At 41.7% G+C, this 20,342-nt stretch overlaps 1 protein-coding gene across 1 annotated transcript; it reads right to left on the bottom strand.

Moving 5' to 3' along the window:
• Positions 1 to 455: 455 nt before the first annotated feature.
• On the bottom strand, positions 456 to 20,122 carry LOC109310336. The gene is made up of 6 exons (XM_019535418.1): positions 19,953 to 20,122; positions 17,101 to 17,415; positions 10,735 to 10,891; positions 10,482 to 10,486; positions 10,048 to 10,130; positions 456 to 790 (listed from the first exon to the last, which is right to left on the bottom strand). The coding sequence occupies exons 1-5, from the start codon at positions 20,120 to 20,122 to the stop codon at positions 10,115 to 10,117; spliced, it is 663 nt and encodes a 220-aa protein (XP_019390963.1). The 3' UTR covers positions 456 to 790; positions 10,048 to 10,114.
• Between the last annotated feature and the right edge of the window lie 220 nt (positions 20,123 to 20,342).

Genomic DNA, 20,342 nt, shown 5'->3' with positions numbered 1-20,342 from the left:
GCATACGATGGAGGGGTTTGGAATGATGGAGGAATGGCCATGAAAAACATAGGCATTTCTATAGTCACAGACTAAGTCTTTTTCCCAAATATTTGGGCAATGTTCAGAAAAGAAAAACATTTGAAAAAAGAGTCATTCTTGTTCCTACACAAAAGTCCAAAAAAAAAATAAAGCACTTTTCTTTGTAATGACATCTATTCCTGAACATTGAAAAGGCATTGATCAAAGGAAACAAGAGGCAGTGAAACGGGTTGGGAGACAAATACCTATTCATTGCATATTGGCTTAAAAATTTAAAGAAAAAGAAAAGTATTCAATGTATTACTGCAAAAAGCTGAGGCTTGAGTTAATGCAGATACTTATAAATACAAGTGTCATAAGAGTAACTATTCTGTGCAGTAAAAGGACTCTAGAAATAAAAAAAGAGTCCTTTTTATTTCTTGGAGACATTTTCTTGCATGACGTTAACCACTCATTCAAACAGAACACACGTCAAAATATTTCAAAGAGGGGGTTTTTGTTGTTTTTTTTAAAGCAAGTATATCCTGGGGATAATATCATACACATATGACAATAAGTTTTTATAGCTACAAAATCTTCCATTTTATTTCGCATAAATTGCTTCCATCTGATGACTGATAAAGATCAAAGAATAAACTACAATTTGATATACAGGTGAAATTAACTGTTGTTAAAGCCACTTAAACACGACTTCTTTTTGTTATCCTTCTCATCTTGGCAGTAACTGATAAGGAAGATTTCAGGGAAGCTCAGTCACTGAAGGCAGAATCTAGAAAAGAAACAATTTTGCATACAGTTATCATTCCCATCCACAGCTTCCAGTTATTGTATTTCACTAACTGTACTTAATTACCTTCCTTCTGCCAGTGACATCAGCATAATGCATAATCAGCTTCAAACAAATCACTGCCTGCTACAGCAACCACACCTTAGTCCATGAGAACGTTGTGGTCATGGCATCCTAGCAGACCAACAGCTCATACACAAGGTAAAATTAACATGATCCTGTTTACTACTTTCCATACAATTCTAATCTAAGTCTACACATTATCAAATAGAAAAATTGGTCATTACTCATTGCAAAGCAATCCATTACCTATGGTACATGGCCAAACATGAAAGTTAAATGAAAAAATATTTATTTCCATTTAAGAAGTAGTTTAGAAGAAAGGTGTACTGAACTAGAGAAGAAGTAAGCTGATGTGGCACGTCTTCCAAGAAGATCAGCCTACATTTTGGCTGACTGAGCAAGCAACTTATCTAGCATGAGGACAAGGAACAGTCATAGGAAAGGCCTTAACCTTGCGTAAGTAGGCAGTTCCGATTCATCCCAATAGACCTGGTGCATGACAACCCTTCTTCTGAGCACACAGACAGACTAGTCTCACTTCTACAGTGCAACCTGCATGGGGCATTGTCACCCTGGCTGCTATTTTTATTTCCTTACCAAGGTTTGGTTGCACTGTTTTACCTTTAGTTATTTTCTGCACCTTGTGACTTTCTAATACCTACTGTGAATTTAATGCCAGTTGAAGTCTGAGGGAAGCATAAGAAAAAAAGCAAAAGGTTTTGTTCTGATTTCTCCTATTTTCCACAGCACTGACATAATGTATAGGGATTTTTCTTAGAGCCCTGCAGCAGCATGTCTATAGATGTAAACATAGTAAGTAAGGGTCTGCATCCAAGCAGAAAGTTGGGGGTGGGGGGTTAGAAAAGGAGTTTAGAGGGAGAAATTTACATCCTCTCTCATGTCAAGCAGGGTAAGGAAGAAGCATATGGTCCTCAGAAGGAACATCAAAATAAATATGACAGGTCAATGCAATCATCAGATCAAATGAATGCAAACTGTACCATAGCTAAAATGAAATGTGTGTGCATAATAAGGATATAGAAGGGGGAAAAAAAACCTATCCTTTCCCCCCCCCCCGAATTATGTATGAAGTGTGCAACTCCAGCTGTTGCCACCAGCCCAAGAACATGACCTGATTTTGGAATGAAGCTTGACATAAAAAGATAAGTCTTCCTTGTACAAAAAGCAAAAGGAAGGAAATGGGGTAAGCCTTCTTTAAAAAGAAACAGGGAGCACAATATCATCTTCCCAAGCATTTAAAAAGGGGAGAGGCCCACAAATCAAATCCATTCCCTGTTTCATCCCCTAAAGCAATGCTATTTAATCTTAGATACAGACCTCAATGCTCATACATTAAACAGGCACATTTTACCTACTATGGCCAGACTAGAATCTGAACGTTGTGGCCCCTTCATGTTTTGGTGGGATTCGATATGACCTTTAAAGAACAACACATTGTACATGGTCTTAATTCAGTTTAAATTTCAACTGGCCTTTAAATTTTAAATATATTATAAAAGCACAGTAGCAGCATTATTGAGCAGTAGCAAAGGCAAATTTTTTGTGTGACATTTAATGTGCAGTAGACTAATTCTACTATGCATTAGTACATTAGCATACTTTTGCCATGATGTGCTAATGCACAGTAAAACAGTCCACTGCACATTAAGGCATCTTGCGTAGATGTGCCCATTGAATGTGCATCTACATAACATCAGAAGAAAAGTGGAGATAATGACAATCAACCCTGCTTGAGAAGCTTATGATACATCTGCATCACCTGCAGCAGTGGGAGCCTACTCCTGGTTGTTATAACAGAAGCACTCAAAGATGCAACTGAATTCCCCATAGTAATCTCTCAAACTGCCTTTGGCTCCTTTTGTGGGATGATAAGTTAACCTTGAAATTAAATATTTACTTTTGACTGGAAATTTTTATTGTGCTTTTTCCCCTTCTTAAATTTCTTCCCTACCTCTTTCTCCCCAGCATTCAGAGATTCCAAAAGAAGACATCAAAGAATGTTGGCTAGCTTGGGCAAAAAGTTCCTCTTATGTTTTCTTGTGTTCAATATTTCCAAAAACAGCAGCATCAGATGTGTGCAGATTAGGACTACTGGTTCTTTATGATAAGTTGATGCTTATTGCAACCTAGGGAAAATAAATCTTTTGTGCACTTAAAGAATTACAGAAAATAGGGCTGAACAGGACCTTTAGAGACCATCTAGTCTATCCTTTAACCCCAAGGCAGGTCAACTGTAACTAAACCATTCTTTACCTATGTTTCTCTAAGCTGCTCTTAGAAACTTCCAATGGCGGAAGTTTGACAACTTCCTGAGGGAATATGTTCCAGTACTAAACTGTTAGGGCTGTGCAAAACTTCTATAGCTAATTCAATTCAAAGGAAATTTGGCCCGATTCAGTGGCTGAATCACCGAATTGAATCAAGAGACCCATTAAAAGCTCTGAATCGAATCAGAAGCCTCCAAATCAATTCAGAGAGATTTGGTGCTGATTCAGAGATCCAGCCATTGGGGTTGAGGGCTGCTGCAAATCAAATACTTGCCATTTCACACAGGCCTATAAACTATCCTAGTTTTCTAATGCCTAACCAAAGTCCTCCCTGTTGCATTATTTCTTGTTTTGTCTTCAGCGGACACAGAGAATAATATATAGACCTCCTCTCTGAAACAAACTTTCACATATCTGAAAACTCTTCTTCCCCTCGTTATTCTCCGCTCTAAACTAAAACCCAATTCTTTCAGTTAAGCATGTGCATTCTTCTACCATTCCATAAATAGGCTATACAAAAAACCCTTACTACCACCACCTTAACTCTTCTTTCAGATTAGAGATATTTAAGGAAATACAGGATAATATATGCATTTATTGCAGAGGACATCATTTGGATTTCTTGCCCCTTCCAACATGGACCTATATGAAGGTGTTACATTTTGTAGTTTGTTTATTCTTAATAAAAATGTGGGTTTTTTAATTTGTGAGTGCATGCCACTGCTGTATGACTACATTTTGAAGGGTGTGGCAGAAGACATTGCTGAGCAATGAAAAGCAAAACAGATTATACTTGTGAAAATGCAGCTAGTCACATTCTAGACAGATTTCCACAAATCTGGATTGTCAGGGTTGCATGAAAACATTACACCTCAATAAAATCAACATGACTGGTGCTCCACTTGAACAGACTTTCATTGCAAAAACTGTTTTCAAAAGAGAATGAGGAACTTCATATCCATGTAGCAATGATAGAATCAGACATGAGCATTCCATTTGGTAACAAAAGATTTTATCCATTTTACAGGATTTTACAAAAGATTCTTGAAGACTCCAGATATTAAGTAAACTTTGGACACCAGACTGATATGGTCTCCACCACTTGTATCCTAGCACCTTCCAATAACTATGGCATTTATACACATGCATATGCTGCAGTGTTGGGCAGTTTTAAAAGCACCCATCACTGCAGCACATGCATTTATATAAATGGCAAAATGCACATCAGCACTGAGAAAATGGTGGTGGCACACTTTTGAACTAAAGCACACTGAAGGTATTTTAGTTCAAAAGCACACCACCGCCATTTTCTGTGGGTTGATGTGCACTTCACCATTTATACAAATGTGTGCAACATGCACTGAGCACATCAGCTCTCATGCTCTGCAGACTCGATTAACTGAGTTGGCTCCAGCGCACTGGATTTCCAGCACATTGGAGCAGACACAGGTACGTGTATAAATGCCTTAAAAGCATTTTAAGGATTTGAACCAATGCTCCCCAACACAAATGTGAATGTTTTCATTGATTTTGACTGTCTTTCAGTCAGACCTGAGGGGAACCTCAAGATGTAAGGTTAAAATTAATCACAGACATGACTTGCATGCTTATTGGAAGAAGAAGAAGAAGAAAAAAAAAGGTTCCCCTAGTTTCTTCCCTTCTTTGCCAATGGCTATCGACATCCTCCTTCCTTTTCCACTCCTCTTTCGTCATCTTCCCTGCCTTTCTCTGGGGTCTGGCCATCCACTCTGCTTTCTTCTTCTAGCATTACATAAGTATTAGATCTCAGAAAACTGAACAAAAAATGGGTGTTATCTTGTACTCCTAAAAATATATTTGAGAATCTAAAAATGTCAGACAGAGCATTTAACTGACCAGTTTAACAAAGGTGGGGAAATCAATTATTTACCTAGAAATGCTGCAAAGATCATGCCAAAAGGAGATATAAATAAATTACTTAAGTACCATCAAATTAGAATTACTAACACTCCCATGTAATCTACTAAGCAAGGAAGGATGCTGGGTAGCCTCAAGCCACCTGCTCTCCAACCATGTTTTCCATGGAAACATGGGCTTGGAGTGCCCTTAGTGCCAAGCTTTATAAGCAAGACTGAACCAGAAAGCCAATTAATGAGGCATTTATTAAGTGGGCCTATCTTCAGTATATGCAGCAGGGCCAGAGCTGCTGCTTGCCTTGCAAGGGAAACAAAACAAATGGGCTTTCTGGCAAAAAGGTAATTCTGCTGAGAAATCCCCACCTCTGACACATGGCACAGGCCTAATCCAGTATAATTCAGGAAAGGATAATATGGCTAAGCAAACCCTTTTTCCTGACCTTGCACAGACTCCCCTCTTGCTGCTACCAAACAGAGGCAACCTTCCTTTCCCACTTACTTTTAATGCAGAAGAAGTCTAGAAACGAAAAAGATTTGGGATACTAAAAATACCACCTGGGCTGCTTAATGCCTATTCAGCCCAGCCAGCAGTCCAACAGACTTACTATCACCATTGTTTTTTCAATTAGGAGTTACTACCTCACGATTATTTTGACAGAATACCAGGTTTCCCCAGTATAAACCCAAATCTCTAGCAAACCACAAAATGTACCTCACATTCTTCTGCAAATTGGTATGTGAAATTATAAATGGAACACGGATCTCACATTCCATGTTTGCCTTTTAACCCTTGCACAGCCAGAGGTTGCCAAGCTATTATTTTACTAGCTATAACAGAGGAGTGATGTTCTTGAAATAATTTACTTTCACCTAACCATTGGTGTAAAAATATCTTCCTGAAAATATTTTGACCTTCTACTTGACTGAAATAAGCCCTTGTGAAAAGCTGAATTTGGGTTCACAGTCAAAGATATTCACTAACTGCTCCTAAGCATATTATATTAGTTTTTATGAATTATAACTACTTACACATTGATATGCACTTATCTGAATTCTTTGTGGTTTTATACTCCATCTTCTATACCTTCTCCATCTAGCACATGAACACAAATGAAAGTGATGCATTCTTTAAAAATTCTCAAATAAGATCAATAAAAAATTAATGTACATTTGAATCACAAGCTATTTAGGATAGGGATTGTGCCTTATGAGTCAACAGGACACTACATATGCTATATCAAATGATTTCTTTCATTTAAATGAATTACTGCTTGAGGATTCTCATTTGGTAGGAATCCTGTAATACTACAAGGCATGGAAAAGAAAAAATGTGCATCACAGTAACTGTTTTATAACAGCAAATCTAGGTTTATATAAACCAGCTTTTTAGAATTATGAAAAGACAAGAATATTACACTGCTCATACCGAGTACATCAATGTCCAGGAAGTCAATAATATTAAATTAAAAATGCAGTTTACTTAGATGCATTTCCCAGGTTACGTATGTGAAACTCACTTTAAAGAAATGCCATTAGGCTGTCTAAAGAAGAATACTACAAAAGACATTGACGCTAATAGTTATTCTACTTCTCTGGCTGATGCCTTGCATTTAAAATGAAAGTCTATCTGCCAAACTCCCTTTAAAACAAAAGAAAAGAAAACTAGGGGATAATGGAGTCCTTTTGATACACTATGCTGCCTTTAACTACTGTTTAAGGGTGACTTGTTTATAAGATTGCATATTTTCACCAGCTAATAGTAAAGAATGAAAAGCTTCTTGCTACAAGCTAAAAAGAAAGTCTTTACCATGCTCCTTGAAGAGCTCATTTTCACATTACTCAGGCTTCATTATGCTGAATCAATATTCGTTTAGTCACTGGGGTTATTGACATATTTTAAAATAAAAGTATACCCTTCAGCTACTGCACTCATTACAGGTAATTTGTCTTGTCAGGGAGCAGGGAATATTATCCCAGTCTTTCAGGGGCTGACAGCCCATGGAAATACCTCCCCATGGTTACAACTGTAAATAATTTTAAGGTAAAATATTGAAAAATCAATGACTGTTTCCTGCAATCTGTCACAAACAAATCAATCATAATCTGCACAGCCAGAGAGTATGATTTGAAGGAGATGAGAGCAGATGTAATTCTTGGCTGGAATCTCTCATTTCAAAATCACTTCACATAATGGTGTCATCATTTAAACACTTAGCAGTCACTGCAACTGCCACTCATAACATCCCGTTGAACAAAACCACAAGGAAGAGGAGGAGAAAACGCCATCGCTATTATGTAAACAAACATTTAATTTAAATGGTTGCAGCATTAGTAAATTTCCCAGACAGAACCGCTATGCTTGTCTCTGTACAAAAGCTCTGAGATAATCAATGTTGCTCTTCCACACGGATTCTCCATCAATTAGCCTCTGAGAATTCAACGAGTTTTAAAATGACACAAAGCTTGCTTTTTAGAAGTAAAACAAGCAGCAGTATTTGGCCATTACTACTATGAAAATATTCATTTATTTTCAATTTCAAAATCTCTCAGATAGCTTGTAAGGGGATTAAATGCATCAAATTTATGTGAATTTTAAAGGAAACTGTCTGTAGTATCTGTAGCTCTTTAAATTTCCATGCTTTTTTTTTTGTCCTCTAGATAGTATATTTCATCCCTAATTTTCAGTAAGTACACAACTCAACTTTAGTGCAAGTTAACCACCACAGTTATAAAAAGCCATTATGAGAAAAAGTCATAACTTTAATAACAAATTAAATGAAAATATAGTCTGACCTTGAACTCAAAGACACTGACCATTGCATATGAAATTACATTTGGATAAAAGATCAATTGATACATAAAGAATTAACTACTCTGCAGTCAAAATGCTATAAACTGGTCTTTGTAAGTGTGAATCATTTGTGTAAAACTAATCTATTTTTATAGAGTAATATTTATACCAGACTGAAATTATTTGCTCATTCATCTTCCCCTGTAACAGATTTCATTGCTACTCTGACATGCCATAATATCTGTGGTACTTGTGTGCAGATTAGTCAAGATATAAAAGCTGAAAACAGGAAGGAGTCCAAGGGCCTTACCCCAAAGTCACTGCACAGAAAGAATTTCCATTTGGAGTTTTGCTTTGGGGTCTAAAGATTAACAGCCCAACTCACTATGAGAGGCAGGAACATCACCAGACAACGCAGAATTTACTTTAATTGTGTTAATTAACCAAAGTCTTATTTGTGATAGCTCCTTTCTTAATAACTCCGCTGCTGTGGTTCAGTAGTAGAATCCTTGTGTGCCATGTGGGTAACCCAGGTTCACTTCCCAGATATGCACATAACTATAGCTATTGAGGCACCAAATGTACAGACTCAGTCTGGCCTTTGGATTCTGTCTCAATGGTCTAAGGGGGGTGGAAGGTCTGGGCAACCTCCACTCCTCTATATTCCTGCCTAGGCATATGCATCAAAGGTCTGGGTGACCTCGCTCGCATACATTATGATCCAAAAGGATACTACTGTCTTAACAGTACAAAATAAGACTAGCAGTAAGAGGCATTTTTTTTTCTTTTTTTTTTTTGCAGGTAAGAAAAAAAAAAAAAAGGCCTGTATCTTTTCCTTAATACATTTTTATTGTTATTAAATATTAGGACAATGTAAATGTAGACAAGCATCTCTGGGGTTGGTTATACTTTAAAGTAAGACTCTAAATCTTTACTATTCACACAGCAGCCCCATACCTTAAAATGGACTCTTTGCTGATACAAATTAAACCACTGCTGTTTGCAATGGCAGGAGAAAGATTTCTCTTCTCATTAGCAAAATAATTTCTTGCTGGAAGCACTGCAATGTTTTTGCAATAAGTTTAACTCAAGGCTTGATCTAGAAGAAACAGTTAAAGTCTTAGAAGCTGCATAAATCCAAGAAAACTACATACAGCAACTGTGAAAAGAATCATCTTATCCAGGAAAGAGGACAGCCTATTGTGTAAGGCTAGAATGGGAAAAAAGTAATCACTAGCAGAGAGAAGAGCTCCTACAAATGCACTGCATTACCACACTATGTGGGATCTGTCCATTTTCCTGGATGATATCTAGAATGAAACTATCAGATCAAGACATCTTCAGGCTGTTCAGCTGCTTTAAAATTCATTGTTGGCCCACCGACACTTGCCAAGAGATAGGTAGCTACCAAAATCATGGAGGAAGTTTGCAGTGCAGCAGTGCCTTTAATCTCGCTATTTTCACCACGAATTCCACCCCTCTGTGCCAAGTGCCCAAGAGGCAAAAACCAAGGCATTAATTGCCTCTCAGCCACTTGGCAGGGGTGGGTAAGGGAGAGGGAGCATGGTGAAAAGAATGAGATTAAAGGCTCCGCTGCACCACACACTTCCGCTGCAATTTAGGCAGGTCCCTACTAAGAGAAGATCTTGTTTGCCACATTACTTCTCCCTCCCAAATGGCTTAATGTGCCATACTGAGCACTTCAGTGCTTCCCACTCTACCCTTCTCCTGAGACAACCTGTCATTTTTTCATGTGACGTTACCCAGTTAAGTGGGTCAAGTTTCACAGAAGTAATAGATAAAAGATAGCTTTCCTGTGCACCAATTTCCCATTTGTAAAATACAGATATGATACATACATCATTATTATCATTATGGTATCCAGTCACATCTCCCCACCAATACAATTATACCCTACAACATGCTGAATAGTATGTATTTGGTCCAGTATCAACTTCCAGAAGCTACACATGGGAAGAGACTCACAAAGTCCAGCCTTGGCAAAATAAGAGGTCACAACTACTCCATTAGTGAGGTAAGTCCTTACAAGAGAGCACAATGGATGGTGCTGTAAAGCCTATGGTGTTTACAAAGCATTCTTGAGCCAACAATACAGATGCTGCTATTTGCTGGACAAGGTCTAGAGAGATTGTCAAGGTATGGGGGTGACGATGGGAGAGGAAGAGTCATTTGAAGAATTACCTCAATTTCTTGAATCATTTAAATCATATTTTCTCCATCATATCCTCCTTGAAGCAGAAAAGAACCATCACCGAGGGAAAGACCTAAAAGATAAAATGCAAGTGTTTATTATAGAGATTAGTTTTAACTCCATCACCTATATTTCTTGTGTACTTTTTTCACCTCTAGGGCTTTTTCTTTGTCCCAAAGTCTCCAATTAAAAAAAAAAGGAAAAATACACATTTTTAATGCTGCCTCATGTGATCAATGCATGCTACTGGTAAGGTACCAGCATCATAGTGCCATTATAAAATATGGCTAAATAGAGGACCATATTAGCAATACCCTACCTGACGAAGATTATGAAGGAAGAAGAAAGCTTTACTGGAGCAAGCTGGCTACCTTCAATACAGGTTTTCTCATTCCTCAGCCTTCCCAGGATCCATCTCACTCACCTTGTCTGAAAAAGAAAAATTAAGGTGTTAATTTACAAAAAAAAAGAAGTTAACTACCTGCTCTACATGACACTATTAATACAACCCACATCAATCAACTCAAACTTTCTGTACCAGAAGACATTAATTTATTCTGTATTATATGAAAAACAGAGAGGTAACCTGGGACCAATATGAAAAATAGCAAGTACCACCAGTGTGATAAACGCATCTTATTTACAGAAACATTGTGTGCACAAAACAAAGCACTTACCATTACTTTTGAATGTAATTTAACATTGTTAAAAATAGCTGCACACATCCTGGCTTTCTGTGAGGTCTCCTTTCTATATTTCAAGCATCCCCAATAGAATGGATTACTGGTGTCATCTTTCCCATTGGGGATCTTGCTGCTTTTACTCATCTGCACTCTGCCAAACAGAAAAATAATTTTAGGGGTGGTGGGCTGCAGTTGTGGCAGAGGGATAATCTTGTTGCCAGTAAGATGGTAATGGCTGTTTCCACCTATATACATGTTTTATGACCAAGCAATGTATGTTCCAGTCTCCTTGGCTATATTTCATTCCTCTTTTGCTTTTACATACAAAAGGCACTTGATTCAAATTACTGTTACAATCCATTAGTACAGAATGCCAAGTTCTGTATGTACTAGGTGACACAATTTACATGCGTCACATATAGAAAAGGCATTTGTGTCAGCTATTCTGTATTCATCTTGTGTTCATGCACTTGAAGTCTGAGAAACAGCATTGTGCTGGATTACTGGGTCAGTAGTAGAACAAAAGTTTAATATTTCTCAGTAAGAGAAGGTAGTCTAAGAGATTATACTATCTTCTATACAGGAACAACTTAAAATCTTAACATTCTGAAAAATGGTGATGTTCTTGAGAGGGAAAGCGAGGTGAAAAGGTTACAAATTTATTCGCTGGGGGTCACAAAAAATGCATAAGCAGCAGAACCAGAAATTAAGATTTCTAGACCCTATTAGCTACCAGATAGCTTCCTAAAAGACTACTCAACTCTTCCACAGTCCCATATTACTAAGTACCTGCTCTATTTTTTCAAATCTAAATTAAAGAGCTAATGGAGCAAATTATGCCTCAATTCCTTTCTTAAAACACTTAAACATCAACTAGTAGTCTAGCTACAAACTGAAACCAGGTAAGAACAGCAGTAATTTTCAAAATCAAAAAACTAACCAGGCTAATCTCCTGCCCTAGAAACACACACAGTAACCTAAAGCAAACAGCATGTCAGAGAGATCGAGAATGTCCTCTGATATAATAAACAGGAAGTCAGCATAAGCAAAGTAACTCCTGCACCATTATTATTAAGAAGTTGTAGACACTCTTTTAAAATGACAGAGCATTCTTAATAAAAAAAAAACTTCAGGCAGGTTTAATAGCTGCATATTATCCAGTGAAAACAGTAATAAACAGAGCTGTAGCTTTATTTAGTGCAACTCCAATAGGCCTACAGTCATAACCTCAGTTTTATTTATTGTGGTGGCTAAAATGGTCGTTCTTGGCTTCACAGTAGCGGACATGTCTATAACTATTTTATCCTAGTATACTGCCATCTGGATATTGATACTTTGTTATAGGATATGAAAGAAGATCTTAGTTACCTAATACAGCTTAATTGAAAACAGAGTTCCTAAACATTATACCATGCAGGATCCTATAAAGAATAAAATGTGAAGGGCAAGAGGCTGTTCTGTGGATGCCAGTAGAGCATATTTCAGAAACAAATTCTGATTTCTTGATCTGTAACAAGAACACCTAGAAAAACTGGGGAAAAGACAGGTTTATCAACAGGAAAGGTTGAAAGTTGCTCTGTTGAGGAAAAGAAACCCAGGAAGACACAAAATATTTTTGCAAGGATACAGAAGAAATTATCAGTTGTAAGCTTATTACACAGCACCACAGAACTTCTACCTGGATCGATTATATCCACCCTTACACTAGAGGCTTGGCCAGCTTTCCTTTGTGAAACAATGATTTATTAGAGCAATAAATGAAGATCTCAGATGTGCATATACATTACAGTAAACTTGCAGGAAACAACTTCAGGAATGATGACTATATATTTAGTGTTTGCACTGGTCACATTATAGCTAGAAACTCGAAATCCTTGAAACGTTAATAAAGTTAAGGAATTAACAGCTGTTTAAAAAGGCTTTCAGTTTTGAAGCTAGTAAGGCCTACCTGAGTTTCCAGGCAAAGAAGCATCATCAAACTATCACAAACCAGTAATCAGTATCACATTTGAAAAAACACAGTAAGTTTTATAAATTTGAAAGTAAATCTCCATGGAAAAAATATAAATCCTTCTAAACATTAAAGAATTAGATCTTAGTAATAATGTGAAACACCCAGACATCTATTACAACCAACAAAAGAATTAGACCCTGCCCTCAGTTACACCCATGCAACACTGACAAATGCAATGTGATGCAGCAGTGGATAGAATCTGTCTCAATCCTCAAACCTCCGAGTCCCCCGAGAAGATGGTGGGAGTTACAGGTCCCCAAAACCTTTACAGTTTTGACTGAACAGACACTAGTCAACAGTACTGCATACTTTCTTAAATGTGGAATGAACTAACGAAAGAAGGCCTGATCTAAATGCAAAACATTTTAAGTGCTGAAAACTGGGGGGGGGGGAGACCATCACTCTTTCTTATTATTAGGAGAATCTGCCTTCTCTGTCCATACATAGAACTCAATGAAGGAAATGAACCCTTGAGACGTCTTTAATTTTGTCTCTGTCTAGTCAACAAATTCAAGCAAGTAGCACCATTTATGTCAATTACATTAATTTATAAGGAAGTTCCATGTTCTCCCATGACAGTATCAAAATATTTCTTTCAGTACAAATGGAATTTACCCCATTCAAAGTATGTTGAAAGAGATTATGTTTAAGTAAGTTGACAACAAAAGTGTATGTGGCTTTATTTGTGAAGCTTATACAGTTTATTTGATCCAATACAAAAATTACAAATACTCATAATTACCTGTTCACGTCTATAAGGAGACTAAAGTTAGCTGACATAAATAACAGTACTAAGAAAAAAAAGTATAAAAGTCTAACCTACATAAGATCTGAAACTTGGTCACAGGGAAGAAGTCAGTTGAAAGATTCTTCTTCAAAATCTTAATGATTATGAATCCAGAGAAAGCAAACAAGTGGATTTTCACACTCCCACAAGTGCAGGAAACAAAAACACTGATGAAGTTAAGGGTACATTCTACAGAACCTTTGTGTGAGAATGTTCACCACTGCAAGAAGCCATTTATTACATATAGTTTCAGCTTTCAGAATAGGCACTCATTATTTTTATTATTGCTGCTGCTTCTGCCAATATTTCTGGTGTGTTATTTTAGCCATCTCTTGGCTAATGACATATTGATTTAAAGTAGTAAGAATAAAATTTCCTACCTTTCTGTTTTAATCCATTTTATTGCCTCAGTATTTTATAAAGTGAGAATGAGAGAAGATTTTCCCTTACTAAGCACGCTTGTTTTAAATATGTTTCATAATCATCATAGCAACCTCATTTTGCTCTTGTTCTTTGTACAGGAGTACAAAGCTTAATGTTTTCCTGCTTTTTTAAGTAAACATATTAAGAAAGGCTGTTCTCCCTCACGATTCTCTTTCATCTAGAGAACTATTTTCTAATACTTTCTAGCTTGCTGAACTTTGTCAGTTAGATCCTATAAACAAACATGCCTTCCTTCAGTGTTCTATTTTTATATCCTCACAGTACCAGGGCCGCACACCAAGAGTCTTACTAATGAATCAGCAAACACCTAAATCAAAAGAGGCTGAAATAGAAACATCAGAAAATACCAGAGATTAAAATCAGGGAAGTCTTCCTTCCCTTTACCTCTGCAAAAAAGTAAAAATTATTTTCTGATGCATCTCCTTTCATAATTCATGCCAAAAAATGACATTTTCTCAGGATCTTAATTAAGATAATGATGAACACCTGTGTTGGCATTCTTTGGCAAGACACCATTATCAATCATAATCTTTTAAGTACGGCCCCCCAAAATCCTGACGGAACCAATCTGTTGCTTCTCCTCATGCAAGTTTACATCCTATACTTGCATGAAGACTATCACTGCCTTCAAGGTACTAATCAAAATAAGATCACCATAGTTTAAAATTTTACCTGAAAGCAGCTATTGGAGTCATTAATTAGATTAAATCATATGATACCTGAAATGTCTAAATTTTTTTACCATATATTAGAAGTCACCTGAGAGTATACCCATAGTATTTTGAAACTAATAATATCCTATTTTCAAATATGCCACATGCTGCTAAACTGAAGATTCACAGCAAGATTCAGCTGATCCCTACTACATGTTCATAAAGTTTATTTCAGTAACTATGTTGCACTGCATTAAATACTGTTGGGCATTTAAATAAAACCAGCATACAGAAACAGAGAGGCAAATTAATCTATCATTCCCCTGGGGCCCTTATATTAGTAGTCACAGGCTCTAAGCCCCCACTCATGCCAGTAATCCCACTGGAGTCAACAGGACTATGAAAGTAAGCAAGGACTGTCTGGCTAGGTTTGGAGGATCAAGCTTTCGGACTGTGCGCGATACCCACACACAACCACGAGTACTTTTAATTATTTATCTATACAGTTAATTCTAAATTCACCAGCCTTAATTTAAATAAGATGAGGGATGTAGACCAAGCTTGTAAATCTTATCCACTTTAGATTTGAATGCTAATGCAACAGAAGATCCAAGTGACAGTCTAGTTTTCAAGAAAGGGAAGGGGGAAATGATGCAAGCTACAGGATTTTAAAGTAAAATGGCATCAAGATAGTGTCCCTGGTATTAAATATATATATAAAATAGGGGGGAAGATGCACGCACGCACACACACACTCCTGGTAGCAAGAAAAGACCCATAAATTCAACAGACTATTACATTCAATAAATATGTAAGAAGGAAACAAAATGTATCAACAAGGTTGTTAAGGGAAAAGGTTAAACTTGTGCTTGTTAATAGAACTGTTAAAGCTACATAAATAAGAGAGCAAAGAGCCTTAGAATGACTCCATATTTCCCTTTAATCAAAGAGTTGAACAGTTCTGTAAAGCAGATTAGTCTTAGGCTTTCAAGTTTTAATATACTTCTATCAGAGAGAAGAGTTGCTGTGACTAGTCATTCAGTAGAGCTATCAATGTGCAAATATAGCAGAAAATAGAGACATCCTTAAGAAATAAGTCTCAAATTTGATATAAAGTGAAGGTGACAACCACAGCAATAGAACCATAAACTAAATGTTTCAATATCTTGAAGAATTATCTACAGTTCTTTTAAAACTGCAAAGAAGATAATAGTAGAATAATGTTGAGGTTGTCTGTTAGATAGACACTTACATTCCTGATGGCATAAGACCTCTCTTGCTACATTGCGTTTCATTAATCAATCCTGGCATTATGCTGCAATACATGAAAATGCACATAAAACACCACAATTTCCAGAAATATATATTCATATAATCAACATAAGAAATTAAGGGTATAATTGCACATGGCATTAATCTTACCTCCTCAAAAAAAAATAGTTAAGAAAAAAGATGATTAAAACTTCTGTTTCTCTCTACAAATAAATTAGGAAGGAAGACTGCTTACTCATTCTACTTGCATACAAACCGAACATTCAACATACACAACTTCACCAGGTGATATTTTACTCACTGAACAAGGGCCTTGTCAGAGGATTACGACAGCAGCTTTTTGGAGGGGGGGGGGGAAATAGAGTACTTTTGAGTGGTAGCTAAAATTAACCCAGTGACAAATATCAGTGACACTGTACAGCTGAAAACTGATGAAAGTGCACACCTGTGTGGATTGAGCATGTAAAACTGTGTATGATCCTGGTGTGAGAAGCCATCACCCTTATCAGAGGCAAAAGGTACCGGATTTTTTTTTTTTTTAAAGAAACACATATGGTTCAATATCCTCCTCCTCCCCCCCTCCTTTTTTTAAGGGAAAAATCCCCAAGACGAAGTCCCATGACAGATACACTGGAGCTGAAGTGAAGTGTCCCTCCACTTTATGCCCCAGAGATTCATTTAATCGAGGCCAGGTTTTCCTCCATCAGTGGAATAAGTGCACGGATTATGACAATGCAGCGAGGAGGGCGCATGGCTTCCACCCCCTCCAGCAAATAATTGGACATTTGGTACCAGCGCTTGGGAGGGAGAAGGGAGGGAGCGAGACGTGTCCGGAGACTCCCCGATCAGAAGCAGCCCGAGGGCTCGTGCGAAACCGCGGCCGCGGGCTCCCGGGACGGCTCTCATGGCTGCCGACAATGGCAGGGCCGTCAGTGCGGGCACCATGGTGCGGGCAGACAATCCCACGGTCCCCTGCCGGTCACAGCCCCGCAGCCGGGGCCACAGACGGAGGAGCCGCGGTGCCGCCCCTGGAGCAAGTACGGCCCCGAGGGGACGCAGGAGCCGCAGTCCCCGGCACTCAGCAGCCACCGCCGCTAGGGCGAGCCCAGGCCCCCGCCGGGGCGGCCCCGGATCCTGTCCCCGTCCGGGACGAGGCGGCGCGCGGCTCGGGGCGGCCCCGAGCTCCTCACCTGTGCGCGGGCCCGGGGCGCCGCGGGCTCGGCCAGTCCGGATCGGCCCGCAGAGCCTCCGCTCCGCTCCTGCTTCCGCACTCCCCAACCTCCCGAGCGACAGCGGGAGCCACCAATGAGCGGGAGACGGAAAGAAGTCGGCTGAGGCGGCAGCCAATCAGAGAGCCAGCAAGGGTTGGGGCGGGGCTTGCAGGGAGCGGGGCGCCTGGGAGATGTAGTCCGAGCCAGGCGGGAGCGGTGCCCGTCGGCCCCGAGGCTCCCTGCGGCCAGCCCCTGCCCCCGGCCCCGCCCGCGCTGCTGGATACGTGCCTGGGGCTAGGGGAATTGGATGACTCCCGTCTAACCCTCGAGGCTCCTGCCCTGCCACATGCCCTTTCCCCAGGGGCGCCCGCGGGCCCTCCACCGGCGGTGCCGGGACAGCCCAGCCGGGATGCGGTGCCAGGCCCGGGCGTTGCTAGTCACGGGGAGCGCGCGGGTTTCCCCGCCGGCCCTGCCCCTGCCCCGGGGCGTGTCCCAGCTGCAGTGAAACTCGGGGAACCGCAGGGGAAAAGCTTGGAGGCCGAGCGGGCTGGGCGCTCGTGCTCCCCGCACGGACCCGTCCCCAAACGGTGCCAGGCGGACGCTCAGCGCCGCTTCTCTACCAGACACCCCCCCCACACACACACACACACACCCCTTTTATTTGTTCACGCTTTTCCCAGCACACGTGGCGGCGGAGCTGCTTCGGGGAAGAGCTCGCTAGTAAGGCACACCGGGCATTAGCCGCCGAGCAAGGGGGAGAGCGATCAATACGGATGCAGGGGGGAGAAGCCCTGGAGATGTGCCCGGTCCGAGCCTCCTGCTAGACTTGCAGGAAAAGATTGTCCCTTCCCCCTTCAGCCTCCCCGGCCCCTCTCCCCCTCCTGGCCCGAGAGAGTTAATCTCCAGCACGGGGGAAAGCCGCTTTCCCCCCGCGAGTCAGCGGGACCCGCCGGGCTCTCACCCCTCGGCTGCTCGGTGACACCTCGTGCGAGCTACACTTCACTGGGCCGGCGCGGGGCGAAGGGGGCGCTCCGCGCCTGGCCCCGGCCCGCCCGGGTGCGGGAAGTCAGAGGCAGCCTCCGCACAGGAAACGCTTCAGCTGCCCCGCGAAGCACCGGAGCGCACTCCCGGCTGGCAGCTCCGCCACCAGCGCCGGGCGCCCAAGCATAGCGAAAACTCTTCTCTCGCCACCAAGACAGAGGAGGAAAAAGAAAGGAAAAGGCATTGGTGGACATCTGGGCAAAACACACGCACGCACGCACCCCGCGCACACATGTTGCAACCCCAGGATTTTCCAAATCAAAAGAAACCCCCGACACCCGTCTCCGCTGCCCGTGTCGGGGCTCGCGCTCTCTAGGCAGCGCATGGCGTGAATTAAACTACATGTCTGGCGCGCCAGCGTTTGGGCTGGCGTTTGTGTGCTGGGATCTGGCTGTTGCTGGCAGCAACATTTTTGCTGTGGTTGAAGCGGACACGCTTTGCCAAAGTGAGAAGGCACATACATGCTGGAGGGAGCTCGCCCTCGCCTCCTCCCAGCGCGGGGCAAGCCGCCCGGGTCTGCCGGGAGCCGGCGCATGTTACGCGAAATCTCTCAGGCTTGGGCACCGCTGAGGGTAGCCGGGAGCTGGGTAATTAGATCGAGCGAGCGCTCGAGTAAAGCGAATTAAAATGCAGCCCGTGTGGGAGCGGCGCCGGCAGGTCTGAAAGGGGACCCAGGTAAGAGCAGCACTGGATTCAGCCCCACTGGTGGGGGCGGGGGTGCCGGCGTTACTGGAAAGAGTGGGTGCCGGGGAGCCCGCAGCTTGCGGGGGGGAGGGAAGCAAGCGAGCGAGAGAGAAGGGAATAAATCGGGATATGTTCCTGTTGGGAAATATATCTGGTGGAATCAAAGGAGATTACATCCTCTGATCGGCAGGGATTTAGCTTGGTTCATATGGTTTTAATCTGCTTTCGCTTCTACCTTTTATGAGTTTTAGAGAAAGAAATAAAAAATACCTGGTTTATTCTCTTAGATCCACTGGTAAACCCGCATTTTGAAGGCTCTCTCCCAACTCCCCTCTCCACCCCTCCCATCACCCCCCACCCCCCAGCCTCTTCTCCCGGGACTGGTGCAGAGAAAGAATAAATTACTCCGTTTTCACACAATTTAAAGTCACGTCTTAATGATTCCTTTAAGAAGGGGAGGAAACCCCCCTCGAAACCTCTGATTTGGAAAACATCGGCTCTTCCCCCCGGAGATGTGGCGGCCCGGCGTGTCGCAAATCTGGTTTATTGCACATTTCACTTAAAAAAAAAAAAATAACAACCTAAAAATTGCAACAGGTACCGGCAATGGAGCGCATCCGCTCCCGGCTCCCAGCCCCGTGAAATCGGCTGCCCAGCAACACCCTTGCCCCGGCCGGGGAATAGACTGGCAGCGCCTTGAAGCCTTTAAAAAAGATATGGATCAATCAAATTGTATTGCATAGGGCTGCGTGTGTGTGTGTGTGCGCGCGCGTGTGTGTGGACACACCGCAGCTGCAAGGGAGGGATCTATAAATAGCAAGTGTTATTTTTAACCCCCCTCGATCCTGGCTGACCAGGAACCTTTTTCTCCTGAAAATGGATTTTTTAGCTGAAATGGAAAGTCTCTTTTCTACTTCTCGCCCCCCTCCCACCTTTTTTTAAAGTGCTCAGTGCCAGTGACCGGCTCAGGGGCGAAGGCAGTGAGGCTGGTGGGGGGTGAATGGCTGATCAATCCTATTCAATATTTTTTCATCAACGGATTGGCTTGCATTGCAGCGCGGCCCGGCTATAAATCAAGAAGCAAAGGCGCTGGCTCCGCGCGGTACTTAGCGCAGGAAGAAAGTTGGAGCCGATGGCACGGGGCTCGGCTGCGATTGCCATCCAGGAGCCGGCGCACTTGAGCCTGCGAGCGGGAGAGGCGAGGCGAGGCGAGGCGCAGCGCGCAGCTCTCCCGCTGGTTGGGCTGGGCTGCGGCGGCCGGGCCAGCGCCTGCCATTCCTTCCACTGACAACACCCCGCGAAGGAGGAGCCTCGCCGCGCCGCGTACAAGGCGTCAGCAGCCTCAGTTTCCAACTTAGCATCTTGGCAGGACCTTTCGGGAAGCAAAAAGCAACAGCGAGGGGGGAAAAAAGCCCCCGGGTCTGAAGGGGGAGGAAAAGCACCCAGAGGCCGCGGAGCTCGCGAGCGCGGGGAGCCGAGCCGAGCCGAGCCGAGCC

This window comes from Crocodylus porosus, unplaced genomic scaffold (genome assembly GCF_001723895.1).
Source record: "Crocodylus porosus isolate Cpor-Errol unplaced genomic scaffold, CroPor_comp1, whole genome shotgun sequence".
Classification (NCBI taxonomy): Eukaryota; Metazoa; Chordata; order Crocodylia; family Crocodylidae; genus Crocodylus; species Crocodylus porosus.
Note: the sequence above shows the minus strand (reverse complement) of the source record. Positions and strands in the feature narration are given on the sequence as shown.